The 27,739-nt window shown below is 43.9% G+C and overlaps 1 protein-coding gene across 2 annotated transcripts; it reads left to right on the forward strand.

The window, feature by feature from the left end:
- The first annotated feature begins 796 nt into the window (after positions 1-796).
- CD63 (CD63 molecule) lies at positions 797-27,739 on the forward strand. Of its 2 annotated transcripts, XM_073663755.1 has the most exons (8): positions 797-952; positions 1,182-1,260; positions 21,809-21,997; positions 22,081-22,155; positions 23,310-23,405; positions 24,341-24,478; positions 26,611-26,694; positions 27,016-27,739. In XM_073663755.1, exons 2-8 carry the CDS (start codon positions 1,195-1,197, stop codon positions 27,079-27,081), a joined length of 714 nt encoding a protein of 237 aa, XP_073519856.1. In that variant the 5' UTR covers positions 797-952; positions 1,182-1,194; the 3' UTR covers positions 27,082-27,739. The 2 variants fall into 2 exon arrangements, with proteins under 2 accessions (XP_073519856.1, XP_073519857.1); XM_073663756.1 differs by lacking the exon at positions 21,809-21,997.

A 27,739-nucleotide genomic window follows, 5' to 3' on the forward strand; every position in this document is an offset into this window, starting at 1 on the left:
CTGCTAATCCCCGCTTTAGGCCAGTCCTAGAGATTTATGGCCAAATGCATTATTTGGCGCGGTCCAGTGGTGTATGAGCTACGGCCTTTTACGTTATGAGGACAACACGTCACTGCCATCTAGTAATATGGCAGACAGCGCAGAAGGCAAGAATCCGGGTAACAATCAGAAAGCTAGAGGAATCTTTTCTGATATTTTACGACATTTCCTATCACTCGGTCCTGTCTAGTGTGAAAGACTCATTGGGGGGAGACGGAAGGAGCTCATGACTAAGAGTCACCACAGTAATCAATGGGGAGCCATCATTACACAGGGGGAGCCGTCATTACACGGGGACGGGGGAGCAGTCATTACATGGGGGGGGGGAGCCGTATTACACAGGGGTGAGTCATCATTTCACAGGGGGGTGTCATTACGTAGGGGGGGTCATTACACAGGGGGAGCCCTCATTTCCCGGGGTGGGGGGGGGTGTCATTACACAGGGGGAGCCGTCATTACACGGGGGGGGGGGGCGGGTGTCATTACCCAGGGGGGATGTCATTACACATGGGTGAGTAGTCATTACACGAGGGGGGTGTCATTACATAGGGGTGAGTCGCCATTACACAGGGGGGAGCTGTCATTACACAGAGGTGAATCGTCATTACACGAGGGGGGTGTCATTACCCAGGGGGAGCCGTCATTACACGGGGGGGTGTCATTACACGAGGGGGGATGTCATTACACATGGGGAGCCGTCATTACACGGGGTGGGGGGCCATCATTACACAGGCGCTGAGTCACGGGGGTTCCCTGTGAGAGGCACCAGGCAGTCTCCCTCCTTCCCAGCCCGGGTCACATGATTTAGAGAGCGGGGGCAGGAAGTTTAGCAGGGGAGGTGCCGCCCACATCTACCATTTAGTGAACTCGGTGTAAGCAGCAACAGGCAGGACTCGGTGTGTGGCGCAGAGAGGTGAGTGCGGCGGCCGCAGCTCCGGGGACTCTGCAGGGCGGAGGGCTGTTATTCCACGGTGCAATCCCCAGGGGAGGCTCCATACCTCTGCCCTGGCCGGAGGGTACAGTCTGGACTGCGGGGAGTGTAGGGACGGGTGTAACCGGGCAGCGGAGGGAGGGCCGGCGTCCTCCGCTCATATAAGTGTATAATAGGTGGCTCCTAACACCGTGTGATCTTTATTGTGCAGACACGGCAGCAGGATGGCGGTGGAAGGAGGGATGAAGTGTGTCAAGTATCTCGTCTTCATCTTTAACTTCTTGTTCTGGGTAAGTGGCTCTTTTTCTTTGTGTAGAGCAGAGAGGACACGTAACGATCGTGTGATGATGATGATTCCTCTCCTGTGGCCACCCTGTAGGACTATCATGGCTTCCTGTGGGATGGGCTCAGCTGGTGGCCCAAAGTAATGTAACCCTTCTGTGCCAGGCTGGGTGGGCAGATCAGCAGCTGCTCGTCCTTGGTGCCTGTAACTTCCTATTACACGGTGATCGCCTCCGAGAAAGACTTTACTGCTATGGCGACCTGGGGTTTTTAATAAATTTCGGATCTTTAATCAGATGTCGTCATTGGTGCAATTCTGATCTGATTTTCCTCGTTTAGGTAAATTGCTGATGTGTTGGCCTATATGGAGGTCTGAGATCTGCTATGTTGCTAAAATAGCACTAAGTTATGTTTGATACAAGAAACTTAAATTGTAAGTGTTTGGGACTATATAATGGGCTACAACTGTAATACTTGCACCAAGTCTCCCCTGACCGTCATCTGCTGTTGCTGAATTTGCAAATCTTTTCAAATATTGTAACCTATACTTGGAGGCAGGTCGTCGGGGCTTTAACATTGATGGTCTATCATTGAGATAGGTCACCAACATCTGATCAGTGGGGGTGTGACACCCCTACCAATCAACTATTTCTGGTTTTGTGGGGTGCTGGAACTACTCAGTTACACAGCTGTGTTGACAGACTAGTGGCTGGGTACTACATATGTGCCCCCTATTGATTTGAATAGGTGGCAGTTGTGTTAGTACTTGGTTGTGACCAATATTCTGTAACTGAGCAGTTCTGGCTGACACAATCAGCTAATAGGTGGGAGTTCTGGGTATTGCACCCCCACTGATCAGACTTTGATGACTATCAATGTTAAAGCCCCAGCTGAAGGCTCTTTCAAGTCTTTGAAAATATCACGGTCCATAGGATGAAGGATAACTTCCAGATTTCTGGGCGTGTGGCTGCTGGGACCCCCACCCATCCTGAGAACCAAGGCTGTGGAGATCGCCATGTGAATGGAGCTGTGGGGCTCTTCGGAACCCTGGTTTTTGGGATTGGTGCAGGTCCAAGAAGTGATTGGCATTAGCCCATGAATAGGGGATAACTTTCAAACGTTAATTTAACAAGTCATTCATGTTGGTTAGGTGATTCCCTTTTGAGATCATTTATTTTCTGAAGAGAAGACTTGGACAGACTTTTATCTGGTATCAGTGGCTGTACTTAGAATTTAGTTGATCAAACATTGAATCGGTGTTTGCTTAATGGTCATGACATTGTCGTATACAAGTGCTTCTCACTAAATTAGAATATCATCAAAAAGTTAATTTTATTTCAGGTCTTCAATACAAAAAGTGAAACTCGTATATTATATAGTCATTACAAACAGTGCTTGATTGGCCAGAAAACTCGCCTGACCTTAACCCCATAGAGAATCTATGGGGTATTGTCAAGAGGAAGATGAGAGACACCAGACCCAACAATGCAGATGAGCTGAAGGCAGCTATCAAAGCAACCTGGGCTTCCATAACACCTCAGCAGTGCCACAGGCTGATCGCCTCCATGCCACGCCGCATTGATACAAAAGGAGTCCCGACCAAGTATTGAGTGCAGACACTGAACATTTCAGTAGGCCAACATTTCGGATTCTAAAAAACCTTTTTCAACTGTTATAAAGTATTCTAATTTACTGAGATAATGATTTTTGTGTTTTCATTGGCTGTAAGCCATAATCATCAACATTAACAGAAATAAACACTTGAAATAGATCACTGTAATGACTACATAATGAGTTTCACTTTTTGTATTGAAGAACTAAAATAAATTAACTTTTTGATATTCTAATTTAGTGAGAAGCACTTGTACATGTTTTATATTAGTTAACAGGAGTTCAGGGTGGCCAAACATTAATTTCCACTGAGTAAGCAGTGACTATTGGAAATGATGTTTAGTGTAGGACAGACAGTTCATGATACGTACATGGATGGCTGGTTACTCTTGGGTGACGTTTTGCTCCCCACTGAAGCCAATAGCTGTCCGCTGGTCTGGCAGTTGTGTGGTTTTATGGCTGTGGACAGCCAGCACCTGTGTGGTCTCATTTCTACTCTTCCCCCATGTGAATGGTTCTTCAGACTATAGATAACTGAGCCTATGCACTAACTATCAGGAAAAACTAGATAGTTAAGAAAACGATTGTTTGCAGAATTCCAAATCACGTTTGTTATGGTTTAAATACAAATTATCAACTTTTATTGCCACCAACATTGGGGCACCTTCTAGCCGTCCCAGTACACCATGTTGTCTGCCCGTTTTATCAGTCGTCAAGGTTCATTGATGAATACTAATGTATGTGGCCGCTGGTGTAAGCAGATCCCTGTTGCTCCAGCTCTGAGTGGGTGTTAAGACAAATGTGTTTTTCTGGGGACGTCAGCTGGAAAGGTTACACCACCGCATCTAGGTTGCACAACTGTTTCCTTTTAGTCCAGGTCTTATAATTATCCGGATATAGCAGAGCTATACTTGTTTCTTTACACTCTCTCCTCTCTTTATATAGTTTCCCTCCTGTATGTTTTTCTGTGTAACCCTCCCCTTGCTCTTTGCCGTACATGATTGGTGTCCTGAGGCCTAATCTTAATGCTGTATATACCTGTGTTTGTGTATAAACTGTTTTGTTACCTAGCTGTGTTGGTTTATCAGAAACTGGTTTTCAGCCGCTATGTGGAGTGTTGGAGATCGAGACTGTCAGTCTACATTCTTGAGATGGATGTTATGCTCTTACACTAGTGTTACCAGTATTCTCACTTTTAAGACTGAATGATTTTTTTTTGCTTTACATTTACCATAGATTCTCCTTTTTACACTTGTGGTAAATACAAGTTACGTGATCTCTATTTCAGGCAAATGTCACATCCTGAACTTGATCTACAGGTTTTTCTGAAGCCTCTAATGGCTGTCTGTTGTTGGTTGGAAAGATAAAGGATGATTGCATGCAGAAAAGGCAAGGAAAGCCATAATCATGTGGTCTTTGGATTACGGCCGTCTGCATACTGATTCACTGTGTGTTTTGGCAGTGTATTTCCTCTATTTATATCCGAGTTTTGTGTTTCTTCCAATTGTCGGTTCTGGATGCAGGTTGATTTGTCATGCATGTTGCTGTGCTATTTAGCTGGCCTGCTATCGCACAAATAAAGTGACAAAAGTGATGCTGGCTGCCGATTTAATCACAGGAGCAGGATAACAAAGGCTTTCTCTTAAAAACAGCACCACCCATGTCCGCAGGATGTATGTGGCATTGCAACTCGGCTACACTTAATTCAGTAGTGCTGAGCCTCAATTCAAGACTCGGCTCATTAAGTTCCATCAGGAATATAAGTCAAAGAAGCACTTCCATGAACTTCACCAATCCACCTAAATCTGTATATGTAGTGTAATATACTCGGGTATTGCTGTCTTCTCCGGTATCCAGTGCCGTCCTGCTCCTCTGAGTGACATGACCTCAGCATGTGCAGGATTTTACATTGCACAGTTAAAAACATTTTGTCTTGAGCAATTTTAAATGTAGAAAGAGGTGAACGAAGCAACCTGTGTGCTATCATAAGCTAGATAATTTTAGAATCTTGGGATCAATTGTGTTCTTCATCCACCTAACATGATCCATGTCTCAGGACCTGCTGGTTTTCACGGACCAATCTGTTTTTGCGTCTCGCACCCGCCCATTATTATCTATGGAGATTCATATGAAACATAACTTAATTTTATACTTGAGTTTTTCATCCTCTTTCACAGATCTATTGCTAATAATCAAGGCTGAATAAAAGTTAAAATGCCTACCTGTCAGTCTTTTAAAAACTAATACAACACACGATAAATAAAAATAAATATAGAAACAAATGTCAAAAAACCGATGTGTGAACATGGCTTTAGTCTAATGTGGAGGTGAGTAATTAATTTTCCCAATGGGACACATGATAGACCGTGTCTGTTGTGGAGGGCTGATCCAATAGGTGGAAATTTTAATTCGGCTCAATATACATGTTATATCACTTTATTTTGAGTAGAATAACGAGTGTTCACAAGTGCTTGTTCTCAACCATCCGATTATTTGTTTTATAGAATCAGATCAAGATCTGACAAATCTTTTGCCATTTTTGTGGATCGCTCAGTCTGTAAAAATTGACTACCATAGGTACAAGTTTTTCAGAGTTTTTTGCGCACTCTTTAGCTGCTTTATTAACTTAGTCAGGGGAGGGAAGAAGCAGGCGTGTGCATGAGATTATTGAACTCTCATAGCTTTAGCTGCCACTGGACAATGCAACTTATTTAAAGAGGGGGGGAAAAAAATCCCACTGCATGTGAAAATATCCAACCAAGACAGACTCTGAACTATTCAGTAAAAGTAAGAAAACTAATGACCTCTTGTACGGGAAGTGAGAAATCTAAATGGGTGTACACATGCATATTTCAGATTGACTTGCATTACTTCCTGAATGTCGGACTGTAGTTTAGACCAGTGGTCCCCAACCTTTTTTGCACCAGGGACCGGCTTGAAGCAAGATCATTTTTCCATGGCCCAGCAAGGAGGGGGTGGGGTGGGCGGGGCTTTGGTCATATGGGGGCGGGGTAATGGAGGGATTTGGAGTTTAGTGCATACTTATCATATAGTGTAGACCAGGAGCTATGCCAGGAGCCCCACATAATGTGCTGTGCCAGGAGCCGCATCACTGAGGCCCCATCACGCCCTGCAGCAGGACAGGGCAGCTGTCCTGACAGCTGCTGTTCAGCTGCATTTACTTCATCCCAGGGGCGGACACAGACTGTAGTGGGCCCCTGTGCAAGAAATTTTTGGGGGCCCCCCCCGCCCTTCATAAGGCAACAAAGTTATGTAAACATAACCCCCCCCATGTGCATCTCTCATCCACCCCCCCGTGCGCGTCTCTCTCATCCACCCCCCCCGTGCGCGTCTCTCTCATCCACCCCCCCCGTGCGCGTCTCTCTCATCCACCCCCCCGTGCGCGTCTCTCTCATCCACCCCCCCCGTGCGCGTCTCTCTCATCCACCCCCCCCGTGCGCGTCTCTCTCATCCACCCCCCCCGTGCGCGTCTCTCTCATCCACCCCCCCGTGCGCGTCTCTCTCATCCACCCCCCCCGTGCGCGTCTCTCTCATCCACCCCCCCCGTGCGCGTCTCTCTCATCCACCCCCCCCGTGCGCGTCTCTCTCATCCACCCCCCCCGTGCGCGTCTCTCTCATCCACCCCCCCCGTGCGCGTCTCTCTCATCCACCCCCCCGTGCGCGTCTCTCTCATCCACCCCCCCGTGCGCGTCTCTCTCATCCACCCCCCCGTGCGCGTCTCTCTCATCCACCCCCCCGTGCGCGTCTCTCTCATCCACCCCCCCCCCCCCGTGCGCGTCTCTCTCATCCACCCCCCCCCCCTCCTAGTTAATTGTATTTAAAAAAAAATAAAACTTGTTATACTTACCCCCATGCGATCCCTGCAGAATCCTGGCGCTCGTCCAAATCGCTGACACCAGGTTCTCCTGACTTCCGGCCATGTGACGGCGCCGTCACATGACCGGAAGTCAGGGGAATCATGAAGGTGCAGCAGCGCAGCGCTAAGATGTCCCGGACCCGGCGCTTAGCATGCGGCCGGGGGCCCCATGAGGAGAGAGACGCACAAGAGGGGGGCTCCGAGGGGGCTCCTACCGGCCGGGCCCCATACTGGAGTCAGGGCAGTCATGCCCTGATGGCGGCCCTGCTGGAGGCTGGAGGGGCCCCCTCTCCCCGCGGACCGGCTGAAAAACCCCAACGGCCCGGTCCTGGTACGTGGACCGGCGGTTGGGGACCTCTGGTTTAGACGAGCCATCTTCTGATTTTAAAAAGCATGACTATGTTGGTCTTCTCCATCCCAAGTCATGCTCACCTGGATCTGAGAGCTGAGCGCTTCAGGCTCGACTCAAATGGAAACTGTACTTTCAACAAACTTTGAATAAATAAGTAGTAGGCTGTGTGCCCACTATATTAAGCGTTTCCGCAGCGGCAATTCCGCTGCAGAAACGCTTAAACGCTTGGTAGAAGGCCTGCCATGTTCCCCAATGATGATCCGCATGTGTTGTGTACATGCTGCTGAAATCTCCGCTGCGGATTATCATCGCGGAAAAACCCGCAGCCCTACCAATTTTGCTGAAGCGCGGCGTTTTCGCCGCCATTGACTTGCATTGGACCGCATGGAATCCGCATCACTGGATCTGTACATGCAGATTCCATACGTTTCAATGTGCGGATGGTACCCGGGTCTGGAGAAGAGGAGACTCTCCTCCGGACCCGGGTACCACAGTACCTGGGGTGGGGGTGGGGGGGATAAAATAAAAAAGAAATATACTTATCTTCTGATGGCCCCCGGTGTCCTTGTCTCGGCTTGCCGGCAGCTTGCGGTGGACTCAAGGACCTGCGGTGACGTCATTTAGTCATGTGACGGGTCACGCGACCACTGACTTCGGCAGGTCCTTTAGTGTACCGTGATCTGCCGGGAAGCCAAAACAAGGACACCGGGGGCCGTCAGAAGGTAAGTATATATTTTTTTACCATTCTTTCGGTCACACTATATAAATCCATGCGTATAGTGTGACCAAGTTGACAAGCACTTTCCAAGTGATGCTAAAATCCCTTGGAAAGCGCTTGACAACCCGCATGCAGAAATGCATGTGAACGCTTCACATCCGCTTGTCCCTGGCAGGAAAAACGCATGTACAATCCACATGCATTTTTTTTCTGCCAGGGAGATGCAGAAACGCTCAGAAAAAAATCCAGAGCATTTCTGCATCGTGGGCACATAACTATAATGATGCATATATGAAACTTTATTAGAGTTAAGCAAAAAAAGGTTTGGAGGGCCCTTGTTCAGCAGCTATGCAGGTAATCCATGGCCGGCACACCAAACACTGAAATTACCTGCGGCATCCCTTGCACCTCTTCTGATCAGAAATCCCTGCAATGTCATTACACTGCAGCATAAAACACCAGCAAAGTTGCAGGTGGCGAATACTTAGTTGCTGGCAGTGGCACAGGTAACTGGAGGATTGCAGTGCTCTGGTCCTGAGGCCATGAACTACCAACGTTCTGCCAATCTTCTTACTCAATTCTGTTTAGAATATATCTTAGAAAAACCTGCTTTTTACTCCACTTATTCCCCTGCTTCCTGAATTCATCTACTCTGAAAAAGCAGCGCATATCTGTCTTGGCCAAAATGAAAAGTGACTGCCAGCACAGTGAGTTGCCATGTAACACCTATAGTATACTATGGGGAGGAGACAAAATGTATGAGAAAACAAGCAGAGGGAGAAATGGAAAGATGGTGACGAGCTTTCTGATGAGTCTTATTTCACCTTAGAACTGGATTCACATCTATACTGCTTAGTATCTCTTCTTTCTGTGTGCTAACTGAGCAGGAATCCATTTCAATGTGTATGGGAGATGACCTAGCATTTAGTCTCTAACCACCAGCTCAGTTGAATGTAAATTAAACGAGTTGTATACTACTCTTAACACACCTTTCTCAATCTGTTTCCCTCTTGTAAAATAACATCTATACTTGTAGATTGTGAGCCCTCACGGGCACGGTCATCTCTCCTCCTGTACCAGTCGCCGTCACGTTTTGTTCAAGATTGTGTTTTTATGTATAACCCCTTTTTGACATGTAAAGCGCCATGGAATAACTGGTGCTATAATAATAATACTCCCCTCCAGTGCCATGTCCATTTCAGCAATGTAGGCACTGGCTCTCTCAGGTATCGTGTGACATTGGCCTCAGGGATCGCATGACCATCAGTTACCTCTTCACTCTCCCTGCTTCGGATGACTCTCCGACATCTGGAGGAAGTGAGAGAGGGTGGAACAGTGCTGGCACCAGAGGTGATTTTTAAGCGTTTTAAAAGGGTGGAAATATAGGGATTCAGAAAGAGTTGTTTGAGTACTAGACAAACCCTTTTAGAGATCCTGCATTTTCACCACTTTCCCACTCTACAGGTTGAAAGAAATACTGACCGGTTATCCTTCTGGTACACACGACAGCTTATTCTGAAGTTATTTGAAAGTGCAGCTACACTATTAAGCTGGCTCTTAAGAAAACCTTCAGGCTATGTGCACCCAGGGCATGTACAAATATTTCTGGATGGAAAATCCTCTCCTGTTATAGTAGTAATGTTATAAAGATTTCACAATCTTTTACTTGAGAAAATTCTCTGTAATTGATTTGCATGGCAGATTTGAGATTCACAGCATGCTAACTTATTTACTCTGTACAATGCTTTGTGGGTTAAAAATGTATTTTTCATAAGATAATCTATCAAATTTAACATGAGTTAAAGAATAGGTCATTGCATTTCTGATCTCTTCAAAATGAGGACTCGTCTAGTCATGTTTTTGTAAGACAGAAGCAGCAGACCTGTTGCTGAAACCTATTAGTCCCTGGGGTACAAATTAGTTGGGTTCTTTAAGTTTGTTCAGATCACAAATTTGTATGTAAGTTGGACAAAGCCCAAAAAAAAATTAAAAATAAATAAATAAACCTCATCACTGCCCAGCGTCCGGTCCTCCTCTTCTTTCAGCTAAGTGCCGCTGACCTGGCCTCTTCAGTATGGGTTGGGACTTCTGGCCACGTCCAGGCCTCAGAGGTCACTACGTGTTGTGACATGAAGATGTTGTATTGCGCTGTGACCTCTGAGGCCTGGACTTAGCCAGAAGTCTCAGCCCATAGTGAAGATGTCAGATGCAGTGCGCTACAGCGGAAAGCAGACCAGATGGCGGACAGAGGGGCCACTGAAGAGGTGAGCGATTTGGGTGTGCTTTTCTGTTGCATCTTGCGTTTGTAACTAGAAGATGTTCGCAAGTCAGGGACTACCTCAATTTTGGTTCTTGTGGGTTAAGGGGGAAGATTCAGCTGATCACTAGGCTGGGTCCAATCAATAGGTGTTATAAGAGGCCCGTTAATTAATAAATCTGAAGAGTATGTACTAATAATTTTTTAGAACACCTATGATTCCATGGTGTTGTACATGAGATGTCGCATACAAAATATAAATTGCGCTCCAGAAACTAACAATGACAAACTGGTACAGAAATGAGAAGGCCCTGCCATTGTGGGATTAGTCTATCTACAGGGTAATGGGGAAGGAAGACAGTAGGTTAGGGAGATTGTAGTGAGCAGGGCTGTGGAGTCTTGAGTCTGTGTCTATTTTGGTGCAGTCGGCATCCGAGTTGGTATAAAATGGACCGACTCTACTCCTAAAATATTTAATTAATTGGGTACAGTAGCTCAATGCAGTTTGTGGGGAATATTGTTTTCATGAGAATTTGGGAAAGTTCTGAAATGTCCTATTCCTGATCTAAGGGTCTAGACTTTTAGCTGAGATGAATCTGTGCTACAGTAAATTTATCACTTAAACATCAGCCATGTATGAAGGAGTCGTGGAGTCGGAGTCATGGAAATTGAGGAGTCAGAGGTTTGGCTTACCGACTCCACAGCCCTGCTGGTGAGGTGGGTTATTTAAAGCAAATTTCTTCAAGAAATCTTACAGCCTGAAAGTTCCGTCTGAGGGTATGTGCACACGATGCAGAAATGAAGCAGAAAATTTCTGCATCTCCTTGGCAGAAAAAACGCATGCAGATTGTGCATGCATCTTTCCTGCGGAATACATGCGGATTCACATGCGTTTCCGCATGCGGATTGACAAGCGCTTTCCAGGCGATTTTTAGCATCACCTGGAAAGTGATTGTGACAACTAGGTCACACTATATAAATCCATGCAACCGGCATGGATTTATATAGTGTGACCCGAGAGAGTGTATATACTTACCTCCGATGGTCCGCGCTGTCGAGCTCAATCCGTTCTCCCTCGCCAGCAACTTTGAATTGAAAGACCTGCCGACGTCAGCGTCACGTGACCCGTCGCATGACTCTGACGTCAGCGCCGGTCCTTCAACTCAAGTGCCGGGAACCAAGCAGGAGCTGTGCGCGGGCCGACAGAAGGTAAATATACACTTTTTTATTTTATTTTTTTACAGCTTTTTTAATGGTACCTGGGTGTGGATGAGACTCTCCTCTCCTCCACACCCGGGTACCATCCGCACATTAGAACGCGCCAATAACACAAGTACAAATGCAGTCTTGCGGAATTGGCGCGTTCTAATGCAAGTCAATGGCAGCGAAAACGCCGTGTTTACGCAAAATTAATTTACATGCTGCGGATTTTTGAGCGCAGCGTTTAATCTGAGGAAAAATCCGCATCATGGGCACAGCACATGCGGATTTCAATTGGGGAACATTGCTGCCCTTCTACCATGCGTTTTTAATGAGTTTCTGTAGCGTTTACGCAACTGCAAAAACGCCGCGGAAACGCATTAAAAACGCATCGTGTGAACTCGGCCTGAAAGTTTGCAATGTGGTACATCGGCTGTATTGGGGCATAGTTCCAAAGGACTGGGAATACTAAGACGTTTTGGAGGCGAGTGGGTGAGGAATGTATGTGTGATGGAGAGGAGGAAGACGGGAGATTTGTTCAGAGATATATGGAGGAAACAGATTATGGACGGCTTTGTAGGTCAACGTCAGTAGGATGAACTGGATGCGTTGGGAAATTGGGAGCCAAAGAAGGGATTTGCAGAGTAGTAGCATGGAGAAAGATGGATTTGTTGGTCAGCAGAGTTAAGGACTGACTAGAGAGTTGAGAGGGTTGGCTGGGAGGCCACAGAGGAGAATATTGCAGCAGATGATGAGGGGATGTACTAACACTTTAGTAGATTCAAGGTTGAAGAAAGGACTGATTCTGGGCATATTGAGTTGGAGTTGGTAAGAGCTTGGATGTACAGTTGGAAGGACAAGGCAAAGGCTAGGATTACTCTAAGGCAGCGAACTTCTGGTACAAGGGAAAGCGTGAGGTTTGTCATCGGGTAGGGGAGTTAGGTGAGATGATTTCAGTTTTGTCCACATTGAGTTTTTAGGAAGTGAGAGGAGAATATGGCTGATATACCTCTCTGCTGTCCAGAATCCCAGAGTGTCTATCTGAGTGTCATCAGCGTATAGGTGGTACTGGATGCCATGGGACTGAGTTTCCCCAGGCCAAAGGTATAGATTGAGAGGAGTAGGGGCTCCAGGAATGAGATCTGTTGGGGTTTCATCACATGAATAGTGGTGTAAGCGGTCTGACTTTCCCAGTATCCGGTCTTATCTAGATTATTAACTTCCCTTTATTTCTATGCATATAACGGAAACTGCATACTTGTGGGTTTTTTGTTTGTTTTAGTGCAAATAAGGAACAGCTAATACACTGATTCTGATCACTCCTGGGCATTTTACGTCAGACCTGGTGTAGGAAAAATGTCAGTTGTGAATATGCCCTTGAGCAAAATCATGTGGCGGAGACTAGGGGCTACACGGTGTCGCGTGAGTCTGAAATCGGACTACATTGCCTCTAATGATCTCTTATGTACTATACTACTTTAATGTTTCCAAATGTCAGATTTTCTGATGCGACTTGCTTGCCGTAGACTTCAATGCAAGTCGCATGTGTCTGCAATTTGGCTTTACCCAAAATAAGGTAGTGTTAATGCGCTCTTATATTGTATTTACAGAGCACCATTAGTCCACATGCACATGTTCAGTATTTGGTCAGTATTTTACATCAGTATTTATAAGTCCAAATCAGGAGTGGAGAAATCAGAGGAAAGTATAATTGAAACGCATCACCACTCCTGTATTTTTCACCCACTCCTGGTTTTCGCTTACAAATACTGATGTAAAATACTCGCCAAATACTGAACATGTGCACAAGCCTTATGGCCGTTAAACCACTGCTGATTAGCTGCATGTACGTTTAATGGCCTGTATAGTCCAGCTGACCACACATCTATGACCACAGAACGATTGTTAATAGGATCGTCCTGTGCACATAAAATACCATGTTACCAGCAGCACATTACCTGTTTACACCAGGTGATGTGCTTCCAAAAAAATACTTTAACGAAGTTTAAAAAAAATCATTGCTCCCAAAACCCAATCTGCCCTGTACTGTAATGTCAGATTGGACCTCGTGTTCACTGCGCGAGGTTCATATTCATGAATATTAATAGATTAGTTCTCATAATAGCAGAAACTGTGCCTCCTGCCTGGCAGTCTCATGTGACTAGGTCCATGATTTCCATGTTCAGTGCCTGGTGACAGCCTGGATCAATATTTGCCGGAGTGATATAAAGCAGCTGGAGGAGTTTGTAGCTCTCCTTTTTGTGTGGTATTAACCGCTTGGCGTCTAGAAGGCAGTGAGCGTTCATTTTTAGATGTAGTTTAATTTATTTTTTATTTCTATACCACCAACATATTCTGCAGTACTGTACATTAGAGGGGACTTGTACAGACAATAGACATTACAGAATAACAACTCGGAAACCTAGAGGAGTGTGGACCCTGCTCGCAAGCTACAATCTGAGGAAATAGGGGGAGACACAAGGTGAATGATAAAAAGTGTGTTGTAGGGTATTCACATAACTCTGCATGAACCGGTCACCAGCCAGTATGTGTAAAAGTACAGACACGGAGGGCTATTCTGTACATGGAGAGTGTGTGAATAGAAGCTACAAAGGTCCTGATTTAAAACTTTGGGTATTGGGAATTACTTGAATTGTCTTGGGTAGTGCATTCCAGAGAATTGGTGTAGCACGTGAAGGCTCGGATTATTGAGGATGTTAGTTTTGGGTCATTAGCAGAACGGAGGGCATGGGTAGGGTGGCAATCAAACGAGGGAGGAGATGTAGGGTGGTGCTGAGCCATGGAGCGCTTTGTGGGTGAGAGTGATAATTCTTTATTGGACGGAAAACCAGTGCAATGACTGGCACAGGGTTTAAAGTGTAGTTTCTGAATAATCCAGTTTTCTTAGTTCTCCAGTTGTGCATACTTGTTGCTCAAGTCCAGCATGGCTATAACTGGGCCACAATTCTAGCAGATTGACAGAAAGCTGCATAGAACACTTTTTTTAAGGCCCATTTTACATTTTTTTTTTTTTTTTACACTGGCCAATCTGTCAGCCTCTAACGCTAATGACTCAGCGTTCATGTTTGTATTGTGAATGGGTTGAGCGACTGATCTGTGTAGAAAAACACGCATACAGTACAGACCAAAAGTTTGGACACGCCTTCTCATTTAAAGATTTTTCTGTATTTTCATGACTATAAAAATTGCACATTCACATTGAAGGCATCAAAACTATGCATTAACACATGTGGAATTATATACTTACAAAAAAGTGTGAAACAACTGAAAATATGTCTTATATTCTAGGTTCTTCAAAGTAGCCACCTTTTGCTTTGATGACTGCTTTGCACACTCTTGGCATTCTCTTGATGAGCTTCAAGAGGTAGTCACTGGAAATGGTCTTCCAACAATCTTGAAGGAGTTCCCAGAGATGCTTAGCACTTGTTGGCCCTTTTGCCTTCACTCTGCGGTCCAGCTCACCCCAAACCATCTTGATTGGGTTCAGGTCTGGTGACTGTGGAGGCCAGGTCATCTGGTGTAGCACCTCATCACTCTCCTCCTTGGTCAAATAGCCCTTACACAGCCTGGAGGTGTGTTTGGGGTCATTGTCCTGTTGAAAAATAAATGATGGTCCAACTAAACGCAAACCGGATGGAATAGCATGCCACTGCAAGATGCTATGGTAGCCATGCTGGTTCAGTATGCCTTCAATTTTGAATAAATCCCTAACAGTGTCACCAGCAAAGCACCCCCACACCATCACACCTCCTCCTCCATGCTTCACGGTGGTAACCAGGCATGTAGAGTCCATCCGTTCACCTTTTCTGCGTTGCGCAAAGACACGGTGGTTGGAACCAAAGATCTCAAATTTGGACTCATCAGACCAAAGCACAGATTTCCACTGGTCTAATGTCCATTCTTTGTGTTCTTTAGCCTAAACAAGTCTCTTCTGCTTGTTGCCTGTCCTTAGCAGTGGTTTCCTAGCAGCTATTTTACCATGAAGGCCTGCTGCACAAAGTCTCCTCTTAACAGTTGTTGTAGAGATGTGTCTGCTGCTAGAACTCTGTGTGGCATTGACCTGGTCTCTAATCTGAGCTGCTGTTAACCTGCGATTTCTGAGGCTGGTGACTCGGATAAACTTATCACTTGTGGGATGTGAAGACTGAACACGTACGCGTCCGATCTGTCTGATCAGTGCATGATGTTCAATGTAACGATCGCTAGTCAGCCATTTCGTTCACTGTTCTCGTCCTATGTAACCACTTGTCTAAAAGATGAACGATGCGATTGTAATTCACGATTAGCAAATAATGTCACACTATCTGCTCGCAAACGAATAGGCTGAGTTCACACCTGTTTCCATTTTTTACAAATATGTTGAAGTTACTCTCGTGTTATCTGTTTGCATATTTTTTTTCCCTGTTTAAAAACTGAAGCAGCCAACTATAATAGTGTGTATGTGTGTGTGTATGTATATGTGTGTGTGTGTGTGTGTGTGTGTGTGTGTGTGTGTATATATATAGATATATATTTATAAATTTTTTTTTTTTTATTTTTAGCTCCCCATAATGAATCATGAGGGGGGGGGGGGGGGGGGGACTAGAAGACATCCAACGGATTCCCATAGAACTTGATCCCTTAAAGAAGTGGCCTATTTTATCTTTTTATTTTGAAGGCCGTAACTTCTCCATTGAGTTAGCCGTATGAGGACTTGTTTTTTTTGCAGGATGAGTTAATTTTGAAAAAAAAAAAAATGTTCCTTCAACATGAGAAATGTATTGGAAAACAAACTCCAAGTGTGTTGAAATCTGGCTATCCTTCAGTCTATGGGTGGCCAGTGAAGGAGGAGCAGGAATGGTACCAAACGAAATGTATAGGATTTTGCAGTCATAGAGCTCATTTAGACACGAGGGTTGTGGGTGTGTGGCTTTTTTTTCTTTTTTTTTATAGGTACAAGTGCTATGGGGCAGTTCATATGTTTGTTGTTTTTTTTGTTTTGTCTATGACCTCATGTTGCCACAGATTCATTGTCCAAAATGAGCATTCTTGGGGAATTTTGAAATTGTCGTACTTCCTTGAGTTGAAGATTTGTTCCCCTTTATCAGTTTATTCAGAGGGGAACAGAGTGGATCCCTTCAAGACCACTTATATTTACCCTTAAAATAGTAGGGGAACAACACTTCTCCCTTTTTTTTTTTTTTTTTTTTTATAGCAGGGGTCTCAAACTTTGCTTAGTCTCTGAGCATGGCCCCCAAAATGTACTACAGCTGTTACAAGGGTATATTAGGAAAATCTGAGGTCTCACGAGTGTCTCGTACTCCTTTTTTGAGATAAAAAATAAAAAACTTCTTTCATTTCTTCTAACCCTATTATATTCTCCTTATAAAGCTGCAAGTACTTGTAACCTCCTAAAGTTCAAGCTGTGAAACAAGGAAAAAGGGAATGTCTGGTTTTAGGGCATGTGACTGCAATGTAAAAAGCAATTGACCTCACAGGGCTGTGCTTTTGCCAAAGGATGAGCTCATAGTTGTGGGGTTATGTTGGTGAACTGCTGGCGTTATTTCATCAAGGACTTCTTAAAGGAGTGGTCTGAAATACAAATTAGTTTTCATACTAAATGCCTATCTATTTCATGCCATAATCTAGTCTATTTTCTACTATACTTATCAAAAAGAAAGAATATAGTTAATAACTCTTCATTTGAGAATCCCAGTGCATACGGGTATATTCAAACTAAAGGTGATCAGGGGTTAGAGGCTGCAGTCACGTTACTTGCAGGATCTCCGTTCGTCTTACAATGTGCGCTCTGTTGCTGGTGAGTGAGCGCGCTTTTATTGTACACATCGGTGACAGCAGGGACTAGCCCAGCCCTTGACATGAAGGTCACGGACTCTGCCACCTGATGATTTGTTTGAGTGTCCCAGCATGCACTGGGATTAGCGTTATCAAAAAGGAAGTTTAAAAAAAAAAAAGAAAAAAAGGAATTTTTAATGTATATTAAAATAGATTTAATTTTATGGCATAATCTAATTTTTATTTCAGACCACCCCTTTAACCTATAAATTATTGAAGGTTCTAGATGTTAAAACTTTTTCTTCCTGTAGTCCCATAGTGGTTACGACCTGTAAAATGACTACTGGACAGCTGCCTGCAGATTATGCATCACTGTCCCCACACAACTCCATTATCGCAGTGATCTGCAATGTTTAAAGCTGTTACCTTTCTAGAGTTTATTAACCCATTCCCAACTAGGCTTTTTGTAGTGTTTTTTTTAATATACCATGTATGTATTATAATATAATATTTTTATTTAGACCTGGTATAGACATAGTATCTCTTATTTGGGTGTCTTCTTGAGCATCACTGCCCCTTGGCTAACACAATTGATTACATCCAAGGGGGTCCATATCTCGGGGTGGGGAAAAGTGTGGGGTCCAAAACTCATTTGAGAGAATAGAGTAATTTAGACCAGGGCTGTGGAGTCTGTAAGCCAAACCTCCGACTCCCTCATACATGGCTGATGTTTAAGTGATACATTTACTGTAGCACAGATTCATCTCAGCTAAAAGTCTAGTCCCTTAGATCAGGAATAGGACAGACATTAATAAAACCTTTTACAACTTTCCCAAATTCTTATAAAAAAATATTCCCCACAAACTGCATTGAACTACTGTACCCAATTTATTATTTTAGAAGTTGGAGTCGGTCCATTTTATATGGACTCCACAGCCCTGATTTTGACCCAGCAAAAAAAGGCATTTATGGCAAGTGATGAGTCTCTTTTAAAAGAGCAAGTTGCACTCCTGAAGTGACAGATTGGTGAATGGTTTTGCTTTGTGTAGAGAGGACTTAAAGGTTTGACTCCATAACACAATACTTGGCCTATGACTACGAACAAGTCATATGTGTGCCCTTGGTGGGTTGTTGGTAGAGCTAGGGCGTGTCGGCCTTGTATCATTAACCTCCTTTCGGATAAGGCGCTTGGTAAATATTTCTGTTTGCAGATCTTTGGGTGTTGAGCTTCTACAGTAATAATGCATGTGTCATACTCTCCTTATTAAAGGAACACTAAACCTAGAAATGTTTTAAATATATAAAAAAAAAATTGTTCTCCCTGTTAGGCTAACTTCTCATGAGTATTTGGTACGGTTTATTTCAAACATTACATGCCAAAAGAAGACAAAACGTAGCGGGAGGGGGACGACGACAATAAAAACACAACTTAATTTAGCTAATTGGTCCAGAAAATATGCAACATTAAAGACTCCTCATGAGAACTTGACCTTAGTCTGCAGAATTTTGTGTGACTCAAAACACTTGGAATCCTACAGAGACCCACTGATCAGTTTCATCTTCGGCTTGAGATCTACCGCAGTCATGCCACATGGTCAAAGGGCTAGGCTTAAAGAAGATTTGGGGCTCTAGAGTAATCTTTTCTGTCACTCTGCAATTCGCACACGGTCATGCTCACCCTACCCCCCCCCCCCCAAGTACCCAAGATGGTGAGAAATTTAGTCTCACCCTTTCGCTGGCCTGCCTGGGACAGAACAGTGGGCTATGTGGCCAGGTGACCTGAGTGTCCCAACCTGGGTTTCTTCATAATGTCTAAGAGTTCAGTGGTATTCACTGGAGCAGATCTGTATTCCTCTTGATGGAGCCATATATGTTCTGCTTGCTGTCCTCAAGTCTCACTGCTACAGAGGCCCTGTCCCATAAATGGTTCACAATTGTTCTTGAAGCACACATCCACAGGTCAAGTATTAGGGCCCCGTCACACTAAGCGATGCAGCAGCGATCCCGACAACGATACGACCTGTCAGGGATCGTTGCTGCATCGCTAATACATCGCTGGGGAGCTGTCAAACAGGCAGGCTCACCAACGATCAGGGGAGCAGCGATATCGTGGAAAGAATCGTTCCACGATGTCCTGCTCCCGTTACCAGCCTGCCGCAAGCAGGAGCAGGCTGGTAACTATGGTAAACATCGGGTTACTAAGTGCGCGTGTGCCCCTAGTAACCCGCTGTTTACCATGGATACCACTCTGCTACGGTGCGCGGGAGCCTCCGCGCACCGTAGCAGAGTGGTATCCATGGTAAACAGCGGGTTACTAAGTGCGCGTGTGCCCCTAGTAACCCGATGTTTACCATAGTTACCAGCCAGATCGTTGGTCCCGCTGGTCACACACAGCGATGTGTGCTGGCCAGCGGGAGGCCAACGACCAAAAAATGGTCCAGGACACTTTGCAACGATCAGCGACCTCACAGCAGGGGCCTGATCGTTGCAAAGTGTCACACACAGCGACATCGCTGGTGAGGTCGCTGGTGAGTCACCAAAACCGTGACTCCGCAGCGATATCGCTAGCGATATCGCTATGTGAGACGGGGGCTTTAGTGATATTATTCCACAGGGCTCGAGTGTCCACAGCTCATCCCCCAAGATTGACTGGCAAACCCCCTACAATGGTATTCAACACATCTAACAAACATCTGTTGTTTAGAGTCCATGTATGGCAGACAACACATTGTAAGAGCTGATGTAAGATGTAGATAACAGCCATTCATCAATCACCAATATCACCTCAAGTGATCAGCATTCAGGTGTAAATGAACAATAGTCTGTGTTCAGCAACCGAAGAAGAACACAGGTTAAAAACTCAACATAAAAATAAAGGTATATTGCTCTTGGCCATTTGAAAGTATGTCTGGCATAATTAAGAAGAAAAGCTTGGTTGTCGGAATGATTAATAACTTTATCTTCTTGTGATCTCATGAATCTGTTGGTACTTGAGTAGCCGTAACATTAGCAGGAATGGTGATTGTGGCCTGGAATTGTCTGTAAAAGTGCAAAAGGTCATTTTGTAATAAACTTGATAAGGCCAGAAGTTTTATTTTTGTAAAATTCTCTTGATCCTGTATGAGTGGGGTCTTGTAGGTGCCAAACTGTCAGGCATGCTAGCTGTCAATCACAAATCTCTGGTGTCTGGCAGTATTCAGATGTATTAAAACCAGATTCCCCGTTTAAGTGCAGAGATGTCAGCCTGGGAGCGCTCTGTAGAGGGTGATATGTGAGCAACAAGTCACAGCAAACATAGGGTGGCTTTTTAAAGGACTTGGTGTGTGTATATAAGACACTTAACTTAATTTGGCCCCCCGACCAGACTATATACCATCCTGTCATGTTCCCCTCTTCCTTTATCCATTACTTTACAGCCAAAATGGCGATCACACACTTGTGGATGGTGGTAAAGTCACATGACCTCAGAGTACATCACAAGATGAAGGTAGTCCTATCTATTTAATATAGAGCCCAGTGGTCAGGGCTGCTCAGCTTCTCACACTGACAGCTGAGACCACCTGGGTTAGGGAGAGAAGCGGGTCACGAATGCTGCTTCATTCTAGAGCTGGATTTACACCGGCTGATTGTTATAAACAGCCTGACTAACAAGCAAAATGCCCATTTGTCAAATGAAGTTATTTTAACGGTCTTTAAAAATCCTCACTCACGGTCTGCACATCATCCTGTGTATAAGGAGCATGTGCTACCGAGAACAATGCTCTGTGTGCATACACCGCCTGTTACTGATCTTTCTGTGTGGATCATAAGCCCGGTCGACCGGTCTAAGCTGCCAGTTATTTCATAGCCTTTCGGCAAACAAGTAGCTGATTAGCAGTCGTTTTACTCCACACGTTAGAAGGGGGTTGTCTTTATGGATAATTACCCAGCATTCCTGAATCTTGCTCAAGTTATTGGATTTTGTCTTGTCGATATTGCAGTAGTTCAGAGATGGCCGTCAGCTGAACAGTTTTTATTCAACAGGTATTTGATATGTATGGCTGCCTTTTTAGATGTGAGGATTCTAGTCCCTTTTATAGGGAACCTATCACGTCTGGAATACTGTTTGCATGCAGATGTATTGGTAATGAGCTGGTTAATGGCATTTCAATGCTGAGTAGCTGGCTAACTGGAGCAGCGGCTGCAGGGAGAAAAGGAAGGTGTGTTCTTTCTCCAGTCGCTCGCTTCCAGTCAAAGGGAGCAGATCAGTACAGCAGCAAGTGATTACAGCTTCGCTCACTGGGTGCGAGAGGTGACTGTAAAAGCCCCCTGCACCGCCCCGGTGACTGGAAGCGAGCTGCTGTTGGGAGAACTTAATTTTCTCCCTGTAGCCACTGCACCAGTGAGCCGAGTAGACATGATTTAAATGCTTTTTACCTCCCGACTGACCTCATATCTGCAGGTGAATAGTGTTTCGGGATGTTATGAGTTCCTTTTAAGGGACTGCAGGTTTATGTGTCTGTTATGCAAGAACCATTTCTATTGAGCAGTGCAAACAAAGCTGAGCTGTACTCCAGTCTGGGTGTATATTTGCTACTTAAGGCTGAAAGGAAAGGTTGGGAAATCAATTTGATGGGGCCAAGTGACTTTGTACATTGTTTGGCAATGAGTTATGCATTCATGTTTAGTAGTTGATGTATCATGTATTGTCCCTGCTATTTGACTTTTTTTTTTTTTTTTTTTTTTTTTGTCTTTTTTGCCTCCAGATTTGTGGTTGTGTTCTCATAGGCCTGGGAATTTATGTGATGGTCCAAATGCACAACCCGCAAATATTTAAAAACGCCTATATATTTGGGCCTCCTATTGTCATTATTGCAGTGGGTGTCGTAATTTTCTTCATCTCCTTCTTTGGCTGCTGTGGAGCTGTGAAGGAGAACTACTGCATGGTCACCACGGTGAGGACCCTTCTCTTCCAATTGTTCGTTGGGGTATAGAAGGATGAGTGTTTGTATTTCTTAATGCCATATTTTTGTTCCAGTTCGCTGTTTTGCTGGGTTTGATATTCCTGGTGGAAATCGCAGCTGCAATCGCCGGATATGTCTACAGGAATCAGGTAAGTCTCCTATTGTTACTGTTGCCCCATTTACCTAGTGTCCACATACACCAAGAGATGAAATATCGTTCTCTATAGACTTTTGTTACTTCTGCTTTGATAGTGGAGGGAGAGCAATATGTTTGGGCTTAACTCAGACGTCTCCCCTTAGGCCGAATTCACCCCCTTGTGTCCCAGCACAGATCAGCCATGGGTCTCCTAACCTGAATGCAGTGGCCTCATATATGCCCATGAGCCTCCTATGTGCCAATGAGGCTGTTATTTCAGGGTAGGAGACCCTGAATCTGGTCCATGCGTCATGGACCACAACACAGACAGCATAACTCTGCGTTGAAAGTGACCACCTGGAAATGCTTGAGCGCTGCTCTTTGGATCGAAGAGGGTCCCAAAGCTAAAATCCCCAGCAATCAGTACTGAAATACCTGGCACAGCTACGCTGTCACTGAGCCAAGAGATTGGCTGCTGGCGACTGATCTTTTGTTCATGTCTACAAGTTTTTTTTTTTTATTTGGTTATCAAAGCGGATTGGCTCCTAGAATAATCTAGCTACTAAAGTCTCCAGCCATTTGTTAATTTAGCAGAACTATTGTATATTTTGCAATTCTTGAAGTTTAACTTGCTGCAGATTGGCTGGAGTTAAGAGAACTTCTATTAAAGAGTCATAAAGTAGAGCATTTAGTTGAATACTCTACAAGCTGAAAACAAAGTAAGCCATACTCCTCAAAGTTTGCTGTTGGTGGGTGGTGGCATTAGAATATCCCTTCAAATATGTCAGTGTTTGGCCTAAAGACCCCTTTCCTTATGGGGACTGTCGTTATGATTTAGTAGGGCTGGTATACATTATTGGGCTCAGGATCTTCTGCAGTTTATCGAAGAAAGGGAAAAAATTCTTTACCAGAGGAGCCAGGCACTGTTCCCTTTATCCAGGTCCTCCCCTTACTCTCCCATCCCAACAGTGGGCAAAGAAGGAGTAATGCAGGAATCAATCTCATAATTTGCTTTGGGATCCCCGACATTCATCCAGCTCATCAGTTGCTGTTGCGCCGGATTCTTGAATGAGTCAGATCAAAAAATCTATGGGTTGCTAACCAAGCACTGTCTTGTGACAGTGAAATGTGAATTTGACTTTTTTTTTTTTTTTCTTGATATTTCAGGTGCAGAGTGCATTCTCAGATACCATCACAGCTGGCATGAGAAATTACAGCACTACTGCAGAAGCAAAGAAGGGAATTGATGATCTGCAGACAAACGTAAGTTGTTCTTGCCATTCCGATAAGCAGACTTGTATAGTGGTATGTACAGACTTATATTAAGTCAGCCGGAGCAGGCGCCACTCATACAGAAGGACTGTTGGCTCTGGCTAGGTAATCCCGAGCTAAGGAACATGTATGATGGCAATGTGCCTTAATGAGGATTAGACACTAGTTGTCACGTTTAAATACCCCCTCTTCCCCCCCCCCCCCCCCCCCCATCCCCACCTTCGAGTCTTTTAATTTGAACCCCTTCCTGACATGAGACACTTACATCATCAGCAGGATGTGGGTCCTGCAAAACGTTGCCAACGTAGATTCTGCTGCTCTCGGAATTGCAGATGTAGTGCTTCATGATCAGCCAGCAGTTTTCTTGCTGTCACAAAAATACAATCCTGGCCATTTATTGCCAATGGATGAAGCGGTCAATAATACTGCATGGTCTAATAGGCTGCCAGTTAGTCTGCCACTGACAGGTATATTGCACTGCAATACTTATGTACTGCAGTGCACTGTGTAGGCTACCAAAGGCTTGCATGTTCACTCTTTTGGGACTAAGTAAAAATTAGCATTTATCCTAAACTGTATGTATGTGTATAGATAGAGATAGATATATATTATCTAGGATTATTTGTTTATACCGCTCTCCAAATAAAAATAGAATAAAAAAAAATAATAAAAATTAAAACCATAGCTTGCTCTGCAGGGAAAAAAAGCCTTTAACTTTTTAAAACTTTCTATTCAGGAAGGGCAAGCTGGAATGGAAGAAATAAGTTGCACAATATATCAGACAGTTGCATATCTTCATTTGCTACATATTCTGGAAAGATTTATACAAATTACTTGAAAATTTGCCACATTTTTGAGCTTTATTATAGTTTAATAATTTTTTTGTATACCTACAACTTTATGCTATGATTGTCCTTTCTCTCCAGTTCAAGTGCTGCGGTGCCAATAACTTTACCGACTGGAAGAACTTTGATCCATTTAAAGGTACAAATGACGTGCCCGACTCTTGCTGCAAGGAGGTGTCTACAAATTGTGGCAAGAACTTGACCAACATTTACACTGCTGTAAGTATGAACAGACGGACTTTGTGTAACTGTCATTGTGGTCTCCATAATGCACTGCTTTCAAGTAATTGTCATAATCAGACAAATTTTAAATGACCTTTTCCCTTAATAGGATAATAAAACGTATAATTAAAAAGCTGCACAAATAAGTAAGCATTGGCCAAGATCTCCAAAAAATGCAAACCATTTCTGAAATGGATACTCCAAAACCATGTTTGTCAGAGCACATTCCCTTTCTTCCAGGAGTGTCCATGTAATCATATTATGCTCCCACCTCTTATCCATACATTTAGAGTAACCTCCGTTTTAATTTATTAATCAGTAGTAAACGTGACAATAAGCAACTCTTGTAATATTTATCTGAGATCTGCTTCTTTCTCTGCCAGAATTGATCAGTCATTATCAAAATTCTCAATTCTGGGGTAAAATCTGTATTCAGTAAAGACACTTTCCTATTACTTAGGGAGGAGATGGCGGCTGCTACTGACCTATTCTATGGTTTTATGAAATAAAAATGACGCTTAATTTTAACCCCTTTACGACATTGGGATTTTCCATTTTTGCATTTTTGTGTTTTGCTCCACTTGTTCCCAGAGCCATAGTTTTTATTTTTTGGGCAATATGGCCATGTGAGGGCTTATTTTTTGCGGGACGAGTTGTAGTTTTAAACGCCATCACTGGTTTTACCATATCGTGTACTGGAAATCGGGGAAAAAAATTCCAAGAGCGGTGAAATTGCAAAAAAAAAAAAAAAAAGTTTTTTTTTCTTTTTTTTTTCTCTTTCCACGTTCACTGAATGCTAAAACTGACCTGCCATTATTATTCTCCAGGTCATGAGTTCGTAGACCCCAAACATGTATAGGTTCTTTTTTATTTAAGTAATGAAAAAAATATCCAAAGTTTGCTTAAAAAAAGCGCCATTTTCCGAGACCCGTAGCGTCTCCATTTTTCGGGATCTGGGGCCAGGTGAGGACCACTAGGTGGCGCTCATATCTATCTTTACATGACAACCACTGGGGTCTGCTGCTGACCCAGGGTTGTCATGCCAACACATCGGTGACTGGGTCACCGATGGATGTGGTAAGTGATGCGCTTGCGGCGCTGTTAAATGCCGCTGTCAGAGATTGTCAGCGGCATTTAACTGGTTAACAGCCGCGGGTGGAATCTCGATTCCACCCGCAGCTGTTGCGGGCACATGTCAGCTGATTCTTACAGCTGACATGTGCCCAGTTCAGTGTGGGCTCACCGCTGGAGTCCTCACTGAACTGGGGATGATGGCCTGGGTCATACTAATACATCCCAGGCCAGAAAGGGGTTAAACTCCTGTATGAAGTAAATTGTACTTACAGTTCGGCATGCTGAGATTAATGGGCAGCCTTAAAGGAAATGTGTTGCAAAATTTAACTGTGTAAATTATTTTAATAAAATACAGTATAGTAGTATGTCATTAAATTGTATTCTGCAGCCGCTGGATGCTGCCATTTTTATTTGCTGGAGTGTAAAACTGGCTGTATACATATCCCAGGCGACATGCAGTCGTCACTATGTCTGCATGCCTTATGTGCTATCCGGGGACGTACCTGAAATGAGGAGGAGGCAGGAGACATTTTGTGCTTTGTCTCCATGCTATTACAAATACTACACCCTCTATCCCCCCCGACAATAGTCAGCATCTCCCGCCATGTCCTCACCACTTCAGTGCTGTCCCTCCAGTTCCAGCTGATGTGAGGTGTGATGTGTATACAGCCTATAGTCCTATAAGTTCATGTATGGAAACGTAATTCTCATGTCAGACTGGCCAGAAAGTAACTTTCACGTCTGCTGCTCTCGTTTCCGCACAACTTCATTTATTTGGAGCTTCCTATGTTTTAGGATGGAAGTTTTTGTTTTGTTTTTTTCTTTAGTGATTACCCCCTTAGCCGAGATGAAGAGATTTTAAATAGACACTAGAACTTGATGCCGTCTATTCATCTTTTATTGGCTGGCAATACATTTGAGACCTGTAGAACAAGTTTCCTAATAGCAAAAATCTGTGATTCTGAATAGCAATGTGTGTACGACATGTATGGGAAAAATAAGTTCCACTTTTTAGTGACTAATATTGGTACTTCTGCCTACTCTTCCTTCCGCAGGGTTGTGTGCCCACAATAGAAAGCATGTTAAAGACCAGAATAGGCATCATCGCTGGAGTTGCCTTGGGCATTGCATTCTTCGAGGTGAGTCCTTATTTTCATTTTAACGGGGACTTTTCTACACGAACACCTTTTATCTGCACAGTCTGAGAGTCCTGCAGTAGTTATAGGATGGCGAAGAAGAACTTCTAATTCTCCTGCCATACATCAGACTTTGGGTAAAAGGTAGTCCCTCATCTAGATTGGTATCTTGTTGAAGATCTATAAAGCTGGCTTATTTCTACCTTTATGTTGATGTAGCAAATAAAATAACTTAATATTTGTCCTAGGAATGTTTAAAAAAAAAAAAAGACGTGAGAGACTGGTAGTATTTAAGTTGCATTAATACCTTTCGTTTTCTTTCAGATCTTGGGGATCGTCTTTGCCTGCTGTCTAATGAAGGGAATCCGCAGTGGATATGAAGTCATGTGAAGGTCTCCAGTGTAGAAGATTACGCCGTGCTGTCACTTCCTCCGTCGCCTTATTAAGCTACACGCTGGCCTCTGCTATATTTTGCATGATTTGCAACTTGTTTGCATACGCGAGGCTGTAGCTTCATAAGGCAAAGTGTGTTTCCTGTGTGAATTAAATGCTCGATCACTAGTTTTTATGTGTTTGCGGGAAACCTGTAGCCGTCACGTCTTGCTCATATCTTGCATATATACTGCACACTTTAGCTACAGATGTTCCTACAAGCAGTTGTAAAGTAACTGGTTTAATTTCTCATTTTTAAAGCTTTAACCGTCTTGTTGAAGACAATTTATGGGGGGATATCATAGAAAGAAATACTGTAACATTCCTTCAGTGCCTTAATGCAATATTTTTGCCGATGCCCATAATGGAGCTGACTATATATATATATATATATATATATATATATATCTATATATCTATATCTGTATCTTCAATGCAGAAGAAATGTAAAAAGTGTATGTAAGCTGTGCCATAAGCGATGCCAAGGGGGTGATGTCCTGTAATTTTTGCTGCGAATAGCATGTGCTGTGTCGTACTTAACAATTACTGTCTTTCTATTTCTACAAAATGGAAAATTTTTAATGCCAATAATAAAGTGATTAGAACGGCTGTCTAA

This window comes from Phyllobates terribilis, unplaced genomic scaffold, assembly GCF_046119375.1.
Source record: "Phyllobates terribilis strain yellow unplaced genomic scaffold, ASM4611937v1 Scaffold_2__4_contigs__length_985480577, whole genome shotgun sequence".
Lineage (NCBI taxonomy): Eukaryota > Metazoa > Chordata > Amphibia > Anura > Dendrobatidae > Phyllobates > Phyllobates terribilis.

Coding starts and splice junctions, on each gene's coding strand:
- CD63 (XM_073663755.1), top strand. CDS start 1,195: ATGGCGGTGGAAGGAGGGATGAAGTGTGTCAAGTATCTCGTCTTCATC. Junction 21,998..22,080: donor ACTACTGCATGGTCACCACG/GTGAGGACCCTT, acceptor TTTTTGTTCCAG/TTCGCTGTTTTGCTGGGTTT. Junction 22,156..23,309: donor GATATGTCTACAGGAATCAG/GTAAGTCTCCTA, acceptor TTGATATTTCAG/GTGCAGAGTGCATTCTCAGA.